This window comes from Amyelois transitella, chromosome 22 (assembly GCF_032362555.1).
Source record: "Amyelois transitella isolate CPQ chromosome 22, ilAmyTran1.1, whole genome shotgun sequence".
In the NCBI taxonomy this organism is placed as follows: domain Eukaryota; kingdom Metazoa; phylum Arthropoda; class Insecta; order Lepidoptera; family Pyralidae; genus Amyelois; species Amyelois transitella.
In genome coordinates, this window is record NC_083525.1 from 3,947,211 (window position 1) to 3,966,188 (window position 18,978).

At 34.0% G+C, this 18,978-nt stretch overlaps 1 protein-coding gene across 1 annotated transcript in view; it reads right to left on the reverse strand.

The window, feature by feature from the left end:
* Positions 1-18,978, reverse strand: part of LOC106134185 (LIM/homeobox protein Lhx5) — a 54,098-nt gene that overhangs the window by 33,024 nt on the left and 2,096 nt on the right. Inside the window, exons 2-4 of the mRNA XM_060950865.1 lie at positions 18,359-18,370; positions 14,772-14,961; positions 8,154-8,368 (exon numbers count right to left, since the gene is read on the reverse strand). Of these exons, the coding sequence (XP_060806848.1) occupies positions 8,154-8,368; positions 14,772-14,961; positions 18,359-18,370 (417 nt within the window). The remainder of the gene's footprint in view (positions 1-8,153; positions 8,369-14,771; positions 14,962-18,358; positions 18,371-18,978) is intronic.

An 18,978-nucleotide genomic window follows, 5' to 3' on the forward strand; every position in this document is an offset into this window, starting at 1 on the left:
GGCAGGGGTAGATAAGGAAATAATATTTCCTTTTCAGCCTCCATCTCCCGCCGGTTTGGTGTCTTATAACATTCATAAAATAGGTGTATACATAGATATACGCTTTGATTGGAATTCCTTGTTATATATTAACGTAAGAGTAATTTTTGTAAAAAGTATAATTGTGAAAGGATAATTTTTATACTCTCGAATAACAAATAACCTTTTTATTGAGAAGATCTTAAATAATATAAAATATATTTTGACGGAACAGAACTTTCTCATACATTGTGACCAATGCTTTACAACATAACGATAAGATTATTATACCTTAGGGCTCATATTTATATGGTCATATCGTACGATCGTTCCGCAAACACTGGCCACATCAATTTCACGCCATTTACCTGTGCACAATACTCGCGCGTGAAAGAAAAATTATTATTTGAAAATGGAATAAAAAACAACGATAACAGCGACACGAATATTGTAAACAAAGTTCGTATTGTCGAAACAAAAAGAATTTGGTCTATTAGAAATTTGGCTGAAACTTTTGGGCTTCAAAAATAGAATCACAGAATACCTACTAAAGGTATTTTATGCATTCATATCGTATAAGCGACATAACTTACATTGTAGCATTATTTTTTTATTAATTTACAATTTTCAAATAGCTAAACTAAAGCTATAATTAATGTATGAACTTAAGATTGGTCACCTGTAATTTGTTTTACAATTGTCTAATAACACAATAAGTAAGTGTGAGGTCTCAAACATGTATACGTTTTTAAAACAACAGGAAACATTATTCTACCATAGATAATACAGGCAATGAGCCTCTACATCCTCCTGGGTTTGACAACTAATAATGACTAATAAACCCTTCAAAAGGCAAACCGACCAAATTACGCTAAACGCCGGATTTAACCCTCGAGAAGTCACCGACAATTACAGTTAATAAATAATAATTTCAATAATAAGCGTGTACAAAAAAGTTTGGAGATCACCATTGTAAGGTGAGCCATCTAGAAGGAGTGACTGGTAGTAACTTGTAAGAATGATTTTGAGAAGCAGAGTTCAAATTAAGTTGGTAGCGTTTACAAACGGAGATTATGTCCAGTGTTAGTTGAACCGTGTGGTTGGTATTTGTGAGAAGTTATAAGGGGTCAAAAGGAAATGGTTATTTTTAAAAACGCAGCGCACGTCCCGTAATGGCGAGCGCAACAATCGCGCGGCACTAGCGATTATAACGATTACTGTCGATAACTTGTATCGACACCGGCTATTTGGTTAGTCGCTCGATTATCGATAATTTGCCCTGAGGGTACGCTCCTGCCGCTGTAAATCGTTGACCGATTAGTTTTTTTACCTTTATTTGTAGGTTATCGAAGGAATTTCCTATTCCGTTGTTTCACCTGTTAGTAGAAAACTAGGCAAATAATACCTACATGTATTCAAATTCAAATTATAGGATACTTGTATATAGGATATTATTATAGAATTGTAAAAACTTTTGGTTTCACAACATTGGCTGACGTCCAATAAATTACTGAAAACTAAGTTTATTGCCGCTTCCAAGGCGTCAGTGCAGAAGAAGCGGTAACAAACTGCACTGCAGCATTTTCTTCAACAAAGTCGCCGTATGATTTTGACATTTCTAAACATCCAAACACGAGAGTTTTGCGATTTTAAAGTTTTTAATGATGATTTATTCACTCATGTTAATGATGTACTATAGACAGAGATTACTTACATCTTTCCACTTGCCACGATTTCAGCATACTTCCCTCGCTTCATCAACCCATCTCTCTTCATTCAAGTTCGACCGTTTATTTATTTAATATATAATTCGCCATCGCCATAACAAACAAACAAAATTATTAAAACCCAACTTTGTTTTGCCATCACGATTCATTTCATTTAAGGAAGCAAAAATCTGAAGCGGGCAGCAATAAACGCAGGTGAGTATGGAAAGAGAGAATAAATTCTTTGTCCGCTCATACGGCATAGCTGTGCAATAACTTTATTATTATCGAATAAACTGCTAAAACCGAGGCCGTCCGGCGCATCGAAACGTGTTTTACTACCAATAATTCTATTCCACGAGTCCATATAAAATAGAAACCCAGGACTCTCGAGCTTTCAAAAACGCTACATTAAAATGTCATAAAATTTAAACATAAACGTTTAGTGTGGTGGGTTTACGAGCACGCTACCTATCGATCGTTTTAACGATAAATAAAAATTAATGGACGCACATAGGATCTCAGTGGCTGTAAGAGATGCTTGACCAGCAGAAATTAAGATAGAGTAGGCTGGAATCTGTGGGATAACTTCTTGTTTTTGTCATTGACATTCTTTTCAGTTCAGGGTACGGTAGGTATTCTAGTCGTTTCAAGTTATTATTTTTATGTCGATGAAACAGAATAGATAATGTATTAAGTAGGAAGGACTTAAGTTCGTAGCAACAGTGTACTGTAGAAAAATTTAACCTGCAAAATTAAGATTACCCGTTTCGCTAGTCAAATGGGTGCGTCAATCATGAATTAGAGCTATGTTATTAAATCCCACGCAGGCAAAGCCAAAGTCAAGACGAGTTTTAAGGTTTTAATGAAAATTTGCTCTCTTCAAAATAATAACGTGGACTGAAAATATACTCCGCTAGAAGAATATTGAACTCTTCAGAACGTCCTGACTGTTTCGCGGACGGATGTTAAAATCCGCCCCCACCCTCACCCTTCCCACCCCGCGCCATTGCGAACGAAATGGAATTCTATCGGCGTCCTCCATTCCACGTCATTCTCTACGTGACTGAGTACATAGCTATAACCTCTTCACAATCTCGTCCTTACTACCTTAAAATAAAGTTGAACATTGACAGGATTTTAAAATAAAGTTTGTTTACGTCTAAAAAGTTGTACTTTTGCAATGGTTGACGTTCGCGTTGGTCCGTGAATACTTTTACTGAAATAGTCTTGTTGTTGTACCAGAATTCCAAGCATTAGCACGGATTAGTTGGGGAAAACTTTTGTTGTGACTTATTTGTTACTGTTTTACGCTGTGGTTGTTGTCGTCTAGACTGAAATTTTACGTTTTCAAACAGATTTTTTGTTTTAGAAATATGTTAAATAGAAATGTTTGAAAAAGGAATACCTAAGGTTAAAATTGACCTGGGAGACAAATTCCAACGCAATCGTACCCAACTCAGTGGCGTAAATTTATACCAGGGGTACTGGGTAATGTACTCGTACATAACCGCAGTAGAGCTTTCCTAGTGCCTACAAGTATTTAAAATAACAGACCGAGCTATCGGCTCTAGACAAACAGTCGGGTACAAGGAACCAACATGGCAAGTTTCAATACTCTAGAACGGTTTGGGCTGTACTTACATTGTCTGTCTCTGTCATCTGTCAGTTAGTCAATTGGCTCTCCTTTACAAATCTCAAGTTTCGATGCAATCACACCCTTCTTTTTACCTCAGCGGCGTTAAATCGATAGATGCCTTTGCAAGTACCAGGGGTCCATAACCGCGAAGGCGGCAGAGCGTGCCTATTTGAAATAACAGATCGTGCTATCGGCTCCAGACAAACAGCCGGGAGCTATCCCGGGAGCGGGCGATCCCGGGGTCCAACCCTTCAGTTGTTTAATGTGGTATTAATGTCGATTTGCTTACAAAACTATGGAAATATATACCGACATTTTGAAATTAGTAATTTTATTTCGTATGTATCTATGATTTTGAGGATTAACATTTAGTTTCAAATTAAGATTCGTTCGACTAACTTTTTCTGACCTGATTTTACCTATTCTTATATATGCCGTAGACGATCGAAATAGATAAATATTTTAGTGTTACAGATTTCTATGCCTAGCTATGTTTATTATTCTCTACTCGTTATTCTTGTATGTTAAGCATTTAAATGAATAAAAACGTTACAATACCTACTGGTAATTAACATCAGCTATATCCCCCTATAATGGTAAAATACGCTAACGCAACAACAAATCACGAATTCATATTTCGAACTGAACCTAAACCAGGCGCGTGCATTTGATTGATAAGCGTTATCGGCACACGCCAAGGGTCCGAACCACCCTCGGCTGCGAAACTCCGATACCGAGCTGAATCGGAGAAGGAAATAGATTTAAGGACGTTATCAGCCAGTGACACGTGTATTTTCGTAGAAAAAAAGTTAAATGATGATTTTTTGAAAAATGTTCGATAATATTGACTAATCTATGTTTTTTTTTTATATATTTTCCCGTCGTCTTAATCGGTTTAACAAAATTTTAGAAGTCAAGAAATCTTGAAATATCTTAAATTTGTATATGTAAGTACCTAATATATCAGAACTTAACTCAAATTGAAAGACGTAAAAGTAAAGTGCCATCGTAATTGTTGTAAACAGTTTTCAGAAATACGACTATCTAAGTAATATTACTCGGTTTGTGTATTTGTTAACATACTACATTATTTTCATGAGTAACGGGATTTTCGAAAAACCGTTTATAGTTTAATGTAAATATTTAAAAGTTATAAAATCAATTTAACGCGTTTGACCTGAGAAATTGTTCATTTGTGTTTTTGTTGTCGACAGATGAATTCTAAAGTTCCGAATCGAAAAAACTTTTTGTAGATTTCATTTGAAGATTTCATGGGTTAAATTCTATGCATTTCCATTTGACTGTGTAAATGATTGAAAACAGACTTTAATGAGAATAACTGAACACACGACTACGTAGGAAGGTATTAGTCACTTACCTACTTTTCTTTAATTTTCGAACAGTAAATTATTTGTTTTTTGATTGCTAATCAATGTCGTATGAAAAAAAAATCTTTTTTACGATAAGCATAAGAAAAAAAGACTGACAACTGTCAGCTAAAATTCAAAAGCGAAAGAAAGCGTTATGCGCGAGAGTGAAAAATTGCAAAATTGACAAAAAGATACATCAATACCATAAAAAGTTGTGCAATTTAGAATTAGTCGTATCAATAACCGCGTAAGCTTCTTAAAACCCGGTGCAGGGGTTCAGTTCCCGGTCTAATCCATAGCAAGGGGTTTAGTTCAGCTAGTGGAAACAATTGTTTGCCATATCTGTATCATTTCGCTCACTGAGCTTTGTGGGGGTGTCAAAGATATATTTATCTTCGCGTTTTCATGTCTAAACAAAAAAGAAACATGTTTTGATTTTAAATTTGGAATGCTTTTGTAGTAAGCACTTTTGTTACTTGTTTGGTATTTTTTGAACACTACAAAAATACTTTATAATGTATATATAATATGTATATAAAACACAAAAGTTTAACTTAAAGATTTTATTTTTTATTTATTAATTCTAAAATTCTAATGCATACAAATGCAGCAGGATAAATGATTTTCTATGTCGTCCTAAGCATTCTCAACTATATATATAGAACATTACCATAGATATGAATATACTATAAAGTATGGATTTCCTTCCCAATTGCCTAATGCTGCATTACATAGACAGTAAACAAGTAAACAGAAGGTTCATTCCAATAATAATACCACGTGGTCGATCGGGCCCGCGTTTCCACCAAGTTTATTTACCAACATTATTCCGCTCTAACAATGTCTAAACACAATTACTGTGAGCAAACACAAGCGACGCCGCGGGCGGGCACATGTTGCGGCCACTGTGGAACAAACATCCACCCCATTGGAAAATAATGCAGGAAAATCCTTTTTTCGTGTTAGTGTGTTCTATTTTCAATTTAGCAATTTTTAATTTTGAGCATTCGAAATTTAAAACTATGAAACATTTTTAAGCATTATTTATTTGTATAAGGTTTCAGAAATATATATATTATAGCGGCCCGCGCCCCGGCTTCGCACGGGTGGACATATTTTTGTGTTTTATGTTTTGAAATAAATTTATTTCAAAACAAATTTATGCCTATGTCACTTTTGAAGGTCTATTCTATATCTGTGCCAAATTTTATCAAAATCGGACCAGTAGTTTTTGAGTTTATTCCACACAAATATACAAAAATACAAATCTTTCCTCTTTATTATTAGTGTGGATGTGGATGTGGATTGATAATTTGTTAAATATTAAAGGTAATGTGATCCTACGTAGAACACTAACTTAAGCGCTACTATTTTATTGACTTTCTTTAGAAATAAAATTAGTGGGATCCCATTTAAAAAAAAAGTGTTTAAAAACGTACAATAACAGAAAATATATGAATTTCTGACAGAATTTCTGTATACACAATATATTCATTGTTAACGTCCTTTACTTAGTATTTTATCACTTTATTAATATTCAAAGTCGTAAACGATACAGAAGCTAACTGCATACATTAACATTGGGTTAACACTCAACAACCCACTTAAACCAGTAATACCGGAACTTACCAAGTACATGCCTAATAATAAAACCCAAAAATACGCGACTCGTTTTATATATAACGTAAATTTAAACATGGAACGTTACAAGTTTAAAATATACCGCCAGTATCCTTCTATCATTTCTAAACAAGGGTTTATGTCAATCCCCCCCCCCCCCCCCCCCTAATCAAAACAGTTGTAGGTAAGTAAGTAAGCATATTCCTAATTTAAATTTTTACTTGTTCACGAGACTCACGACTTCTGCGTCTCAACAATCCGTCAGTTTTTCTAACTCACGTCAAGGCGTCGTCGACAAAATAGTAAATAAAAAGTAAAAAAAGTTGTCTACGGCACTACTGCGTGGAGTCGTGGCTAATGTGTAACGCGGTTGGCTTTTTGTCCGACACTTTTTTTTTACTTTTTCAGTCGGATTCGGTTACGGTTCGTATTGATCGAAAAATCCGATTTCAAAATGGGTGCTCGAGAGTTTTATTGTTGGCTCGATACGTTCTTAAACAATAAAAAACGCATTTTAAACTGAGAATGCAATTCTCACATGTCACGTTCGGAAATTGAAGGGGACGTGGTCGTGTTTTAGAAAAGTAATTATTCGATAACGATTGGGTTCGACTTGAGGTGAGGACAATAAAAGAGCTAATTTATTTTTTTCATATGGCAACATTGGGTTTGATTGTGTACGTGATAGCGTATATCGATGTTTGATTGAACTTACGTAAATAATGTTGGTTTGCGGACAAGAATATTGCAATTTCAAAGTAATCTACCTGTTGACTGAATTTATTTTGCGACATTGACCCGGATTGTCGTCACACGTGTCAATTTGATTCCTTTCTAATTTGTAAACCAGAATAACATTATATTTCACAACTCCTTTGTATATTTAAGAAAGTATATGTAGGACCATAGAACGAGAATAAGATAAGAAAATTAACATATGAGTAATCATAATTTATCGAGTCTACATAGGCGTTAGGTAAAAGTTGTACCTACATAATATATGGTTATGTAGACTTGAGAAATTATGATTACTCATATGTTAATTTTCTGATATTATTATTGTGTGGTTTTTTACCTTTTTTTATATATCTTCTTTTTTTTATATATAGTGGTAATTATTATTTGCTAAGACACGCAAAAATGTAACGCCTACTTACGTTATCACAGTGATAACGTAAGTAGGTAGTATCATTTTTTGTTACTTCTCGGACAAGAATAAATTCTTAAATAAAAAAGTAACGAAAGTGTCTTCTGTAGAAATAATCTCTGTTTTTCTTCAGACAATATAAAAAGTGTACTGTGATTTGCGCCGAAGCAAATATTTCAATTATTAGCACAAAAAACCCTTGCCCCTTGGTTTTGGAGCGTGATCTCTAGAGCATTGGTTATAAAAAATATTTTTTACTTAGATGTCAAGATACTTGTAAAAAAAGGATTCACAGTTAAGATTACTTACTAATCTGAGAACTTGTATACTTATACAAGCCAGGCTATGTATTTGATTTGTCACATAAAGAATGCTCATTTAACTGAGATCTTTGAGAATTCTGGTATAAAAATAAAATAGAAGTTTTATAAATGTTAAATAAAGAACTGTGAAGTAAGAGAATTTACTAGTATCCATAGATACTTTACTCCATACTGTATGGGCTTAACCTTTAAAACTTATTTTAAGGCAAAACAACGTAGCATGATGTAATTGGCCAGTAAGAATAATAACCACTTTAGTTATAAGATTATAAAAAATAAAAGTATTAACAGTGCTTGAATTTAGAGACAAAATTAAAAAAGAAAACTTACAATGCTGCGTGGTCGGCGCCTTGCCCGCCAAATAGTCCTCTTTGCAAATGAATTTGTTGTCGTCCAAGACATATAATTCCTCGCCGGTGGACAGCTGTTTCCTGCACACGAGGCACGTGAAGCAGTTGAGGTGGAAAACCTTCTCTCGCGCTTTTCTGACCAGGTCTGAAGGAGATATGCCATGTCCACACCCGCTGCATTTTGTGCCGTATCGTCTGCGAAAAAATAAAGAGCCATAGATAATTGATTGATTCTGTAAGTTATTTTGTTTTTATACATTTGTTTTTTCTTCAGTCAAGTTCAATCGAATTTACCCTATGTCCTTCATATGTAAGTAACTTTTACGAATAGATAAAGCATAAAGACGTAACAATTATACAGATGAATAAGATTAATTTTGTTTCTAGTTGGATTACTTATCACATGTTTGCAATTCAAAACTAAACGGTTTGCGTTAACTCACACTCTCACATAAAAAATTATCATCCTAGGCGTTATTTATTATTCAATCAATATATTTTTATTGGTTGATTAATTTGGTAAACATGAATTTTTACAATTGTGGTAAAAAAGTGCACTTAGCTGTTACTAAATTTGTACTACTTTTACTTTTGCATGGCTGCGTGAAATATCAAGATATTATACTAAAATACAGTACAAATTACCCTGCCGACTTTAAACGTTCAGAGACCTTTATCTCTATTGGTACTCGTATGATGATATTATTATCTCATAATTTTAAATTTATTTAGAAACCTTACCTGCATACAGAATTAAAAAAAAACAAATCAGTAAACATGTTGACCACACGTTTAGCTCGACGAATCGTATAGCGTCGTTATGCAAATCGCCATGTTAACGTCCAATAAGGTCGATTACACGCATTCTGTTATTAAAACGTAGTAGCGCTCTAACGAATGTTCGAATTTCAAATTTATAGTGAGTTATTAATTCTAAGTTCGAATGTTACCTACAGTTCTCTTGAAGATTCCTCTGATCTTTGCGGTGTTTTTTTTTTAATTGCCACAGTTTCTAGGTCAACGGCAATCAGACGGCTACTGCCAAACGCGATGAGATTTTTAATAGCGGTGGGAATTCGTCTATATCCATAAATATGATATTAGAATAACTGTTCTGCTTTTCGACGCTCAGATTTCCCATAGTGTTGAATAAGTTACTTTTCATTATTCTGTCATTTCGGCCTCTGTGGCTCAGCGGTAGTACGCTTGTCTGTGACACCGGAGGTCCCGGGTTCGAATCCCGGTCAGGGCATGATGAGAAAAGAACTTTTTCTGATTGGCCTGGGTCTTGGATGTTTATCTATATAAGTATTTATTATAAAATATAGTATCGTTGAGTTAGTATCTCGTAACACAAGTTTCGAACTTACTTCGAGGCTAACTCAATCAGTGTAATTTGTCAAAAAGAAAAAAAAAAAAAAAAAAAAAAAAAAAAAAAAAAAAAAAAAAAATTTCTTTTGATTTATTTAAAAATTATTGCACGTCGGTGTTATTGGACAGCAACGCAATAATTTTTTTTTTTTTGAGAATATTTGTGTAGAAAAAAAAAGTTTACAAAAAATATCTATATTCCATAGTATATTCGATCTACATGGAATAATAATCATAAAAATACATTTTTTTCATACAAAGAACATAAACGCGTCGTCCATTGAATTTTTAATACCCGTTCAACACTGACATCCATTTCACATATTCAAAATTTAATAATATGTTATATTTACATTCCTTAGTTCATTAGTCATTAGCTTAAGGGCATGACTATCGCAGCTTGGTGTTGTGTTTATGGACTTAATCAAGGCTATATCACACCTACGCGTTCACATAATGTTTTATTTCATTGTGATCAAAGTTATTCCAAGTTTTAAAACAGAGTGCCGTGTGGTTCCCGGCACCGATAGAAGAAAAGAATAGGACCGCTCCATCTTTTTCTCATGGATGTCGTCAAAGGCGACTAAGGCTAATAGGTATTGGCCTATTTCTGGTTTTACTACCTATTAAAAAGGAAATCTAGACGACAGCAAACCGATTTACTCGTCGACACAGACAAGAAATTGTTCAGTAAATACGCAGCAATCACTAGTTATCTGCATTTTTTTTATTATTTTATCATCACTTTGAATTATTACCGCAGCCATTTGCATAAACGATGGAGGGCGCATGAATAAAACATAAGGTTGGTTGCACCTCAAAATAAGGTGAGCATAGAAATAGCACAATTTGAATTATCATCTAATCAGATTTTATTTTAAAACAATAGCTAGAAAGAGACGTCTGTGTAATGTAAGTTCTTACGTAAATTTTGGTGAATATTTATAAAGTATAAGGTTTAGATCCAAATATAATTAATTATTAAATACTGTTCGTTTTCTCCACATAATTCACAATAATAATGTAGTTATTTTATATTATACCTAATATTTTGTTAAAATTATGTAATAACATACCAGAGCTTCACTATCTACTTTTTAGCTGCCATTAAAAAAAATATATCAATTGTTACAAAGCGTAAACGAAACGGGTCTTTCCATATTCAAAATTGTGATATCCATTCTAGAGAGATAAAGACCTTCTTGTAACATCAATAATGAATGATGGAAAATTTATTTGATAATACTTATCATCACATACACATTTCCCATTTCCACTTGCTACGATCCAAACATATCTCTCTCTCGTCCTCCACACTCATTATTTTTTCATGCATACTTATTCTTCCATTAAGTGTACACTTCACATTTCCTTTTTTAAGGCATTCGAAATTTGGACGTTAATTCTTATATTCGAGTATGCAATAGACCTAAGAAAGTATGAAGGATATTTTCTACGTACTCGTTACTCTGTCGTGCCTTCTATATCAAAAGTCACTGCCAGAAAAAATAGATATTTGGTTGAAATACGAAGAGTTAACTAAGGCATTGACTGGATTGAATGTATCATGAATTATTGAGATTTATCACGTATCTCGGCCAATCATTAAAATTACTGTACCTAGATGTATTTTTGTTATTATCATTTTGCCTTTATACCTACCTTATGTTTGCTGGCTTGTAGGCTTTGCAGAATTTTTAATATTTTTTTGTAATTTAAGTATAGAAATTTTAATAAAATATTGAGTACCTACTTACAAGAAAACATACTTGCATACCATGTTTTATACTTGTCTCTCATTACCTTATTTGAAATCAGTTCTATGTTCCTCCAGCTACATATTAGCTTAACTAATTCCTAAAAATGTAGGTATGTGCTTATTGTAAAAATGTTAGATATTGTTATACAAAACTTGTAAATGTAAGGAGATAAAAATGCACTCAGTTAAATAATAACTAAAAATACATAGGTATGAACATATTCACGTCTGTATCCCTGATGGGTTAGACAGAGCCAATAGTTATAAGTCTGAAAGATCAAGATTAATTAAATAGATCAATGGTAATTATAATTTAGATAATAATAAAATTTACCGACCAAAACTAGTTGAATTAGAAGAAATATACTAGGTCCAGTCATTAATCAACTTTCAGATATTTTAGATACGGTTTTCACCTGGAATTCTTTACTTATTGAGTCCCGAAGCGAATCAGTAATTACAAGAAAATCGGTGACCGAGAGAACACGACAAAGGTTAGCGCGAAAAAATGTAGGCACGTTCCATTGACGGCTTTTGCTGTGTTTATTTTTTAACTCTTTGCTTGGATAAGCGATGAAAAGAAAACTTAGAAAAACGGAGTAACGGGTATTTGGAAGATAAACCAATATTATGTCCTGATCTACAAACCACCAAAAATGACAGAAGACCTATTCTTTATCTTTCCTGATTCTAACCTGATCGGGTAGCGAAAAAAACGTAGTGCGTGCTAGATTGTTTCTCTTTTTGCATATATTGTGACAGTTAATGAAGGAAAAGGAAATCAAATATTACTTTGGGATGAACTAGCAACTAAGTAACTTGTAATTTTTTCTTCAATCCAGCTAAACGTGTCGTTCAAATCTGTCGACTATTGGCTCTGTTTTCCTCGTAAAAGATAAGAGATAACGTACAATCGAATTAAAATTTTTGCTTACGCGAACTATACATATAAGTGATATAAACATGACGTTTTTATCCCTTACAGCGTAGACATGGCCGTAAGGTCTTAATAAGCTAAATGGCTTAATAATAAAATTAAAAGATACAAGAAATAATCCTACCTCTAATCTTGTTAAATACGCTTAGAAAGTATTTCAGAAAGCCCCAAGTAGAAGATAGATTTAACAAAAATTTAATGGAAAGAACTTCCAATTTATTTATACTTACGTGATAGTTCAAAATAACAATGGGGTTCCGGCGGCCGGAAATGGCGTCACTTGGCAAAATGTCACTGAATGAACTCATCAAATAAATGACATAATGTCTGAACGATAAAAACAGGTGTATTTTTTTTAATTTGAACAGTAACTGTTTAATAATAGTGCCGTGTGGTTCCCGGCACTATTACAAAAAAGAATAGGACCACTCCATCTCTTTCCCATGGATGTCGTAAAAGGCGACTAAGGGATAGGCTTATTAACTTAGGATTCCTCTTTTAGGCGATGGGCTAGCAACCTGTCACTATTTGAATCTCGGTTCTATCATTAAGCCAAATAGCTGAACGTGGCCATTCAGTCTTTTCAAGACTGTTGGCTCTGTCTACCCCGCAAGGGATATAGACGTGATCATATGTATGTGTATGTATGTACTGTTTAATATTTTGCTTGTAAGGTTAGATTTTCCTAAGAGCTTTTTTTTCTGTATTTTTGTGTATTTATGCGTATCTGTAAGTACCTATGTATTTATATATATCATATATAGATATATATTCTGAGTGCATTTTATTATGTTAAAACATTTATTTATCATGCTCTGCACCAACGCCGATCTCATGTTTGGTTTCCATCCACTCAAAGGTTGACTGGAAGAGAAAGCATTAGCGATAAGTCCGCCTTTGTACCATCTCTATCTGTTTTGTGCTGTTTTGTATGATTTACTCTTATAGTGCAATAAAGAGTTTTATCTATCTATCTTTTCTTTGATTGAATTACTTTTATTGCTATTTATATTTATGCACACGCACACTATGTTTTTAATTCGCAAATAATTCATCAGTAGTAGGTATGTGTGTATGTATAGTAACAGCAGGTTAAAAGGAATCTTAAACATAAAGGCCACAACTTATTTAACATTAACTTTGTTTGCAAGTAATCGTTCAATAAATATGTTTATTTTAAATGGCTTAAATAAAATTTCACTCAAAGTTGCAACTAACATTGTGTGAAATAGGTATGGCATATTTTAAGAAATGATGATAACAGACAAAAAATTGTATAATGCACTTGGAGTCCTAAATCTATAAAATTAAACCATCAAGACAGCGGAAGTCTTAAGTGATCCATTTTCCGCTTACCTTTCCTGCGACAAAATTACTTTTTTTTAAACGGCGCCGTGTGATTTGCTAAACAACTATTAGACACGGCGGGGTCGTAGATAATAAAATATGATGGCAAATTATGGCCCTTTAAATATAATATCCACCCATTTTGGAGGGATGTTGTAGGCGTCCATGTGTTACGTGACCGCATGCGCCGTTTTTTTAGTTCCATCCGGCTCATTTTTATAAGCAAAAGCTTGTCTCTTAATCTTCCTTTACATAGGTATATACTTCTAGGTGTATCAACTTGTGCCGTGTGGTTCCCGGCACCAATAGAAAAAAAGAATACGACCACTCTATCTCTTTCCTACGGATGTCGTAAAAGGTGAGTAAGGGATAGGTTTATAAACTTGGGATTCTTCTTTAAGGCGACGGGCCAGCAATCCGTCACTTTATATGAATCTCATACCTAAGTCAAACAGCTGAATGTCGCCTCTCAGTATTTTCAAGAATGTTGACTTTGTCTACCCCGCATCGGATATAGACGTCATTATATGTATGTATGTATATCCACTTAACTATCAAAGATCTGTATCCTTCACCATTATAGGTACTTCAGAGCTAAAGGTCAGTTATCGAAATTTCTCTCCATTTTGTCTTCTGCATCTTCAATTCTCAAGTTCATTGACACGAATATCATCTGTTGAGACCTCAACCCACCCAGTCCCACTTGTTCGAACTGTGTCCCAACGATGGCAGTATGTCCAGAAGTTCCCCAGAAAATTTCGTAAAACTTATTCACACTTACGCCGGAGGCCATGCTCTGTCCAGCACCTGGAGAAACTAGTCCACAATATTCTCGCTCGTCTTAGCGAATTCCTATTTGCACCCTTCGCAAAAGCAAAAGTCTCCATATTGTTCGGTCTTCTTCAAATTGAAGTCTATTGGCACGCTTATTATTTTAAGAGACATTAACCCGTACATCTTGCCGCCGAGCTTGCATGAAGAGAGTTATGAATGTGGATGAAGCGAAGGAAGTATGCAGGGATCGTGGCAAGTGGAAAGAGGTAGTCTCTGCCTACCCCTCCGGGAAAGAGGCGTGATTTTATGTATGTATGTATCCTGCCTCTTTCACCTGCTAAGGCGGCTGCATGTTAAAACATTTGTTTCTGAGATACAGGATTAACTTGAACCAAAAAATCGACATATACCTAAAAAAATCGTTCCTGCAGAAGAGCTTGTTGTCTCTGGAGTAGCATTTGTCTGCCAGCGGGGCCCGGCAGTCGGCACAGCGGACGCAGGCCGCGTGCCATGCTCTCTCCAGCACGTGGAGGAGGAACTTGTCCAGGATCGGCTTCTCGCAGCCGGCGCAGGCCATCGCGCCGCCTGCCTCACCACGTCCTGTCAAAGAGATAGTATTGCAATTAAACAAAGTAATTTTCCACATTTTCTGATTGGGGTGGGTCTTGGATGTTTTTTATATAGGTAAGTACGGTATTTATTACTAAATATAGAATCGTTGGATTAGTAGGTTATTATTATTAGTAGGTAGATTTTAAACACAAGTCTCGAACTAACTTCGAGTGTAACTTAATCTATGTAATCTGTCCCGTATATTTCAATTTATTAGTACTTGACGGTCTTCATGAGGCAGTGGTAATGTGCTTGCTTAGTAAGAAGTTTGATCCCCAGACAGATAATGAAAATAATGATCGATTTAGAGGTGAGGTGAGGTGAGGTATATATAAATTAATCCTCCTCTTTGCATTAGTAAGATCAGCAGTCAACCCTTGATCCGTCTTCGACTACGTACTTTATAACTGATTCCCGTTGCTAATCGTGGTTAAACATCCAGAAGCCTAAATGTGCAGGTTTCCTAAATTTTTCTTATTATTTGGTTATTAATAGTAGTATCAATAAAAATGTTTTTGTCATTGTAGAATGAGTATCTACCTACAAACAGCTGTCCGACGGAATTAGAAATGTTTTAACACATTATAAATAAGTATATTATGACCCTAATACTCGTATTATATATGAATTGTAATAACTGTATAAAGGTAAGTAATTACTTTGACAATAATTATCTCTCAAAAATCAGTACCTAATAACGTATTACGGTTTCTTTTATATTTTTGGTAAGTAAAATTTATTGAGAATATCTAAGTATAACAATACTCCATTCCCAATCAAATCACTACAATAGTTCATTTGGTTTCCTACATAAAACGGCAGCACGAGACTATAATAGAATCAGGTTTATGACCGATAAAGGTAAGCTTGAATAAACTTTTATTAACATTATGTTATTACTTATTAGTACCCAGGGTACTGTATGAAAGAAAATGATTTATGGACTTATATGTACCAAGAAGTTGTTGATTACTGAAGTTGTACATAGTATTGTAATATTATGTTACGTGTCTCTCCTATTTCTTGTTTATCTGGTATGTCAACAATCCGAACATATATTAGGTCAGCTGGAGTTAGCATATGACGTTATATTTTTCTTAGGCAAGTGTAAATGGGAAAGTAGGAATAAGGCCTTGTTGGTTGGACGAAACTTAAACTACTTGAACAAATCGGTATCTACTGTTTTGATGAAAGGTCAAGTCAAGTATCCTAAAGCGATAAGCTAACAAGGAAAGATTATTAAATGAGGATGAAGTAAAATAAGTATTCAGAGATTGTGATAAGCAAAATTTCTCGAGACCGAAAAAAGGATGATATTTATGTTTTTTTTTCTAATCAATTCTTTCTTTTTATTTGTAATTTCAGCTGTTACTAAATCTATTTCCCGATTTTATACACCTCTTTTTTAACTGGATCTCCGCACCCTCTGTCATTGGCTTGCAGACGTTTAAATACTATTGAGGAGTCGAAAGGCGGTATATTTTAAATTTATGTAGAAAACATTTTTACTGGTATAAAGATAGGAGAAAGAAGGTAAGATGAGAAAGAATAAAGGACTTCTTTGATGATAGCTACAAGTAATCTAAATATGCCAATTGGAAGATTTTTCATTAGAATATCTTTAGAAAGTATTTATTTTGCATGAAGATTCTTTCAAATCACTGATCCCTATAAACATTAATTAACACGTTGACCAAACCCACAAATATTCCGATGAGACATCAGCCGTATTATGATCATAAAAACTTGTCAACTAACCCTTTAACAATCCTGGGTACTTTTTGGTCGTTTCGTTTTCAGTGTTTGACATTTATTGGTTAAATTTATGAAGGTCACCGCGGTGGTTCTGAGTTAGTATTCTTTATTCAAACCAGAATGTCCGATTGGTCACACGCCATTCTGTTTATCATCTGTGACGGCGATTTACCGCCGGTTTCTGGATGTGCTTTATTGCGTAAGAATTCCTCTTTTTTGTTTCAAATATTGATAGCAGTTGAGAATAATATAATAAATTTCACGAGATGTAAAAAATTATCGAAAACATCTTGTAAAGGATTATATCAACAAAACTAAAATTAAAATACTCTTACTATTTATAACTAATTATATTATATTTTGCCTCTACATCCATCACTGCTGCCCGCGTGCCCAAACTTTGCTCTCGATTTAATAATTTTTTTATAACGCAAATCTCATAGGAACAGTCCATTTCGGTACAGAAAGATGTAATCTATTCTATTTCCATCTTGGTACTAACGAAAAGAAGATATACTAGATATCCTTGATAAAGTAGTGTTGCCATAGAATTTTCTAAAATGACAGCAAAATCAAAAAACAGAGAGCAAAAGTTAGTACCTAATAAATTATATAATTATTTCCAAATCGCACCGCATCAATGATGTAATGAGCACAGGATATGAATCCTTTACCTGCCTATGAATATTCAGTCCTATTGTAAATTAAGTGTGTTAAGTAATGTGGACGATTGAACGAATTTCAGCAAGTTCATTGCAACGGTCTCTTTGGCCTAGTGGCAGTGATCGTCGATAATAATTCAAATTAATTTTTTTTTGTTCATTAATTGGGGACGTTTCAAACATCACTTAATAATTAAAAAAATCAAAGCAGAAGAAGGGGCAACAAAATGTACTGCAGAATTTTCTTCAACAACGACAACTTCCCAATTATCCACACTTTGAGTTGAGTACCTACATGTAAGTATTCAATTGCAAATAGATTACTCTTTCGGTGACGGAATACACCGAAAGAAACCTGCACATTCAGACAATTACTAAGATTAATAACCATGACATTGGTTAGGTTTTCCTGAAAAAGTTGTGAAAGTCGCGAAAAAATGAAAGTGTAATAAACTAATTTACCTAATTCAGGATACTAGTTACAGATGGACCTAAGTCTCCTCTTCAGAAAACGAATACGCTAACGGGACTAACGCCAAAAGGATAATGATTATTCGGGACTTCATTGCCGTGTTAATTTCCAGTAATAATTTTTTTTTATGTAGGTAAGCTCTAAATATCTGTTTCAAATTTTTGTCCAGTAGTTTTAGTTCTATCATCGTCGATCATCAATTTCCATATTTATCTAACCCGACGTGGATCCCCAGTCACATTGCTAGGACCCAAGACCAAATTAAAAAAATATGTACCTAGGATATAAGTATGTATATTTTGTTTTATTGTCAAACCACAAACACTAAGTAAAAAAACTGCGGTGTGTCATGTTTTCCACAATAACTTGACCAATGTCGGTCAAACTATTAAATTACATTTTAGCGTAAAACCTGTGTGTGCGTTTGTTAGTCAATTACGCTGTAACCGCTGAACCAATTTGCGTTGAGGGATGAGGGCTAACTAATAATGCAGACTAATGAAATAAACTAATATTCAATAAGTGCATATGTATAATTATGACACTTATAGTCAACAGGTGTCTGCTGACTATGTTAAAATAAATATAAGGGACCGAATCACACAGTTGGAAATGATAAGCGTTTTCACTAATTTCCGTAATCGCCGCACCTATTTATTTATGTATATTGTTTATTTATTGTTGTGTTTATGTATGTTCCTCATAATTATATTTTTTTTGTATTTTGTGTAGAGTGTTTAATTAAGTTTATTTTTTAGTTTGACCCCACGTAAAGTTCTCAGACTCAATGGTTGACTGGTAGATAATGCTTCTAGCATTAAGTTCGCCAATTGTGCTATACAAAGGTATGTATTATAAACAACAGAGTTTAAAAAAATTAAGATAATAGGTAATTTTTTTCGTCCATCCGCGTGGTATATTTCGAAAAGCTCAACAATAATATTTCATCCCGAATAAATAAATAATTACATAACTATAAGTAAGTAGTAATAAAGTATAAACGTAATAACTTGCAAGGATTATTCCTTTTATTGATTGATTATTTTATAATCAACCTACAAAAAAAATTATTGAAAATATTCGTAAGTAACTTAGTTGGGAATGTTAGGTACCTAG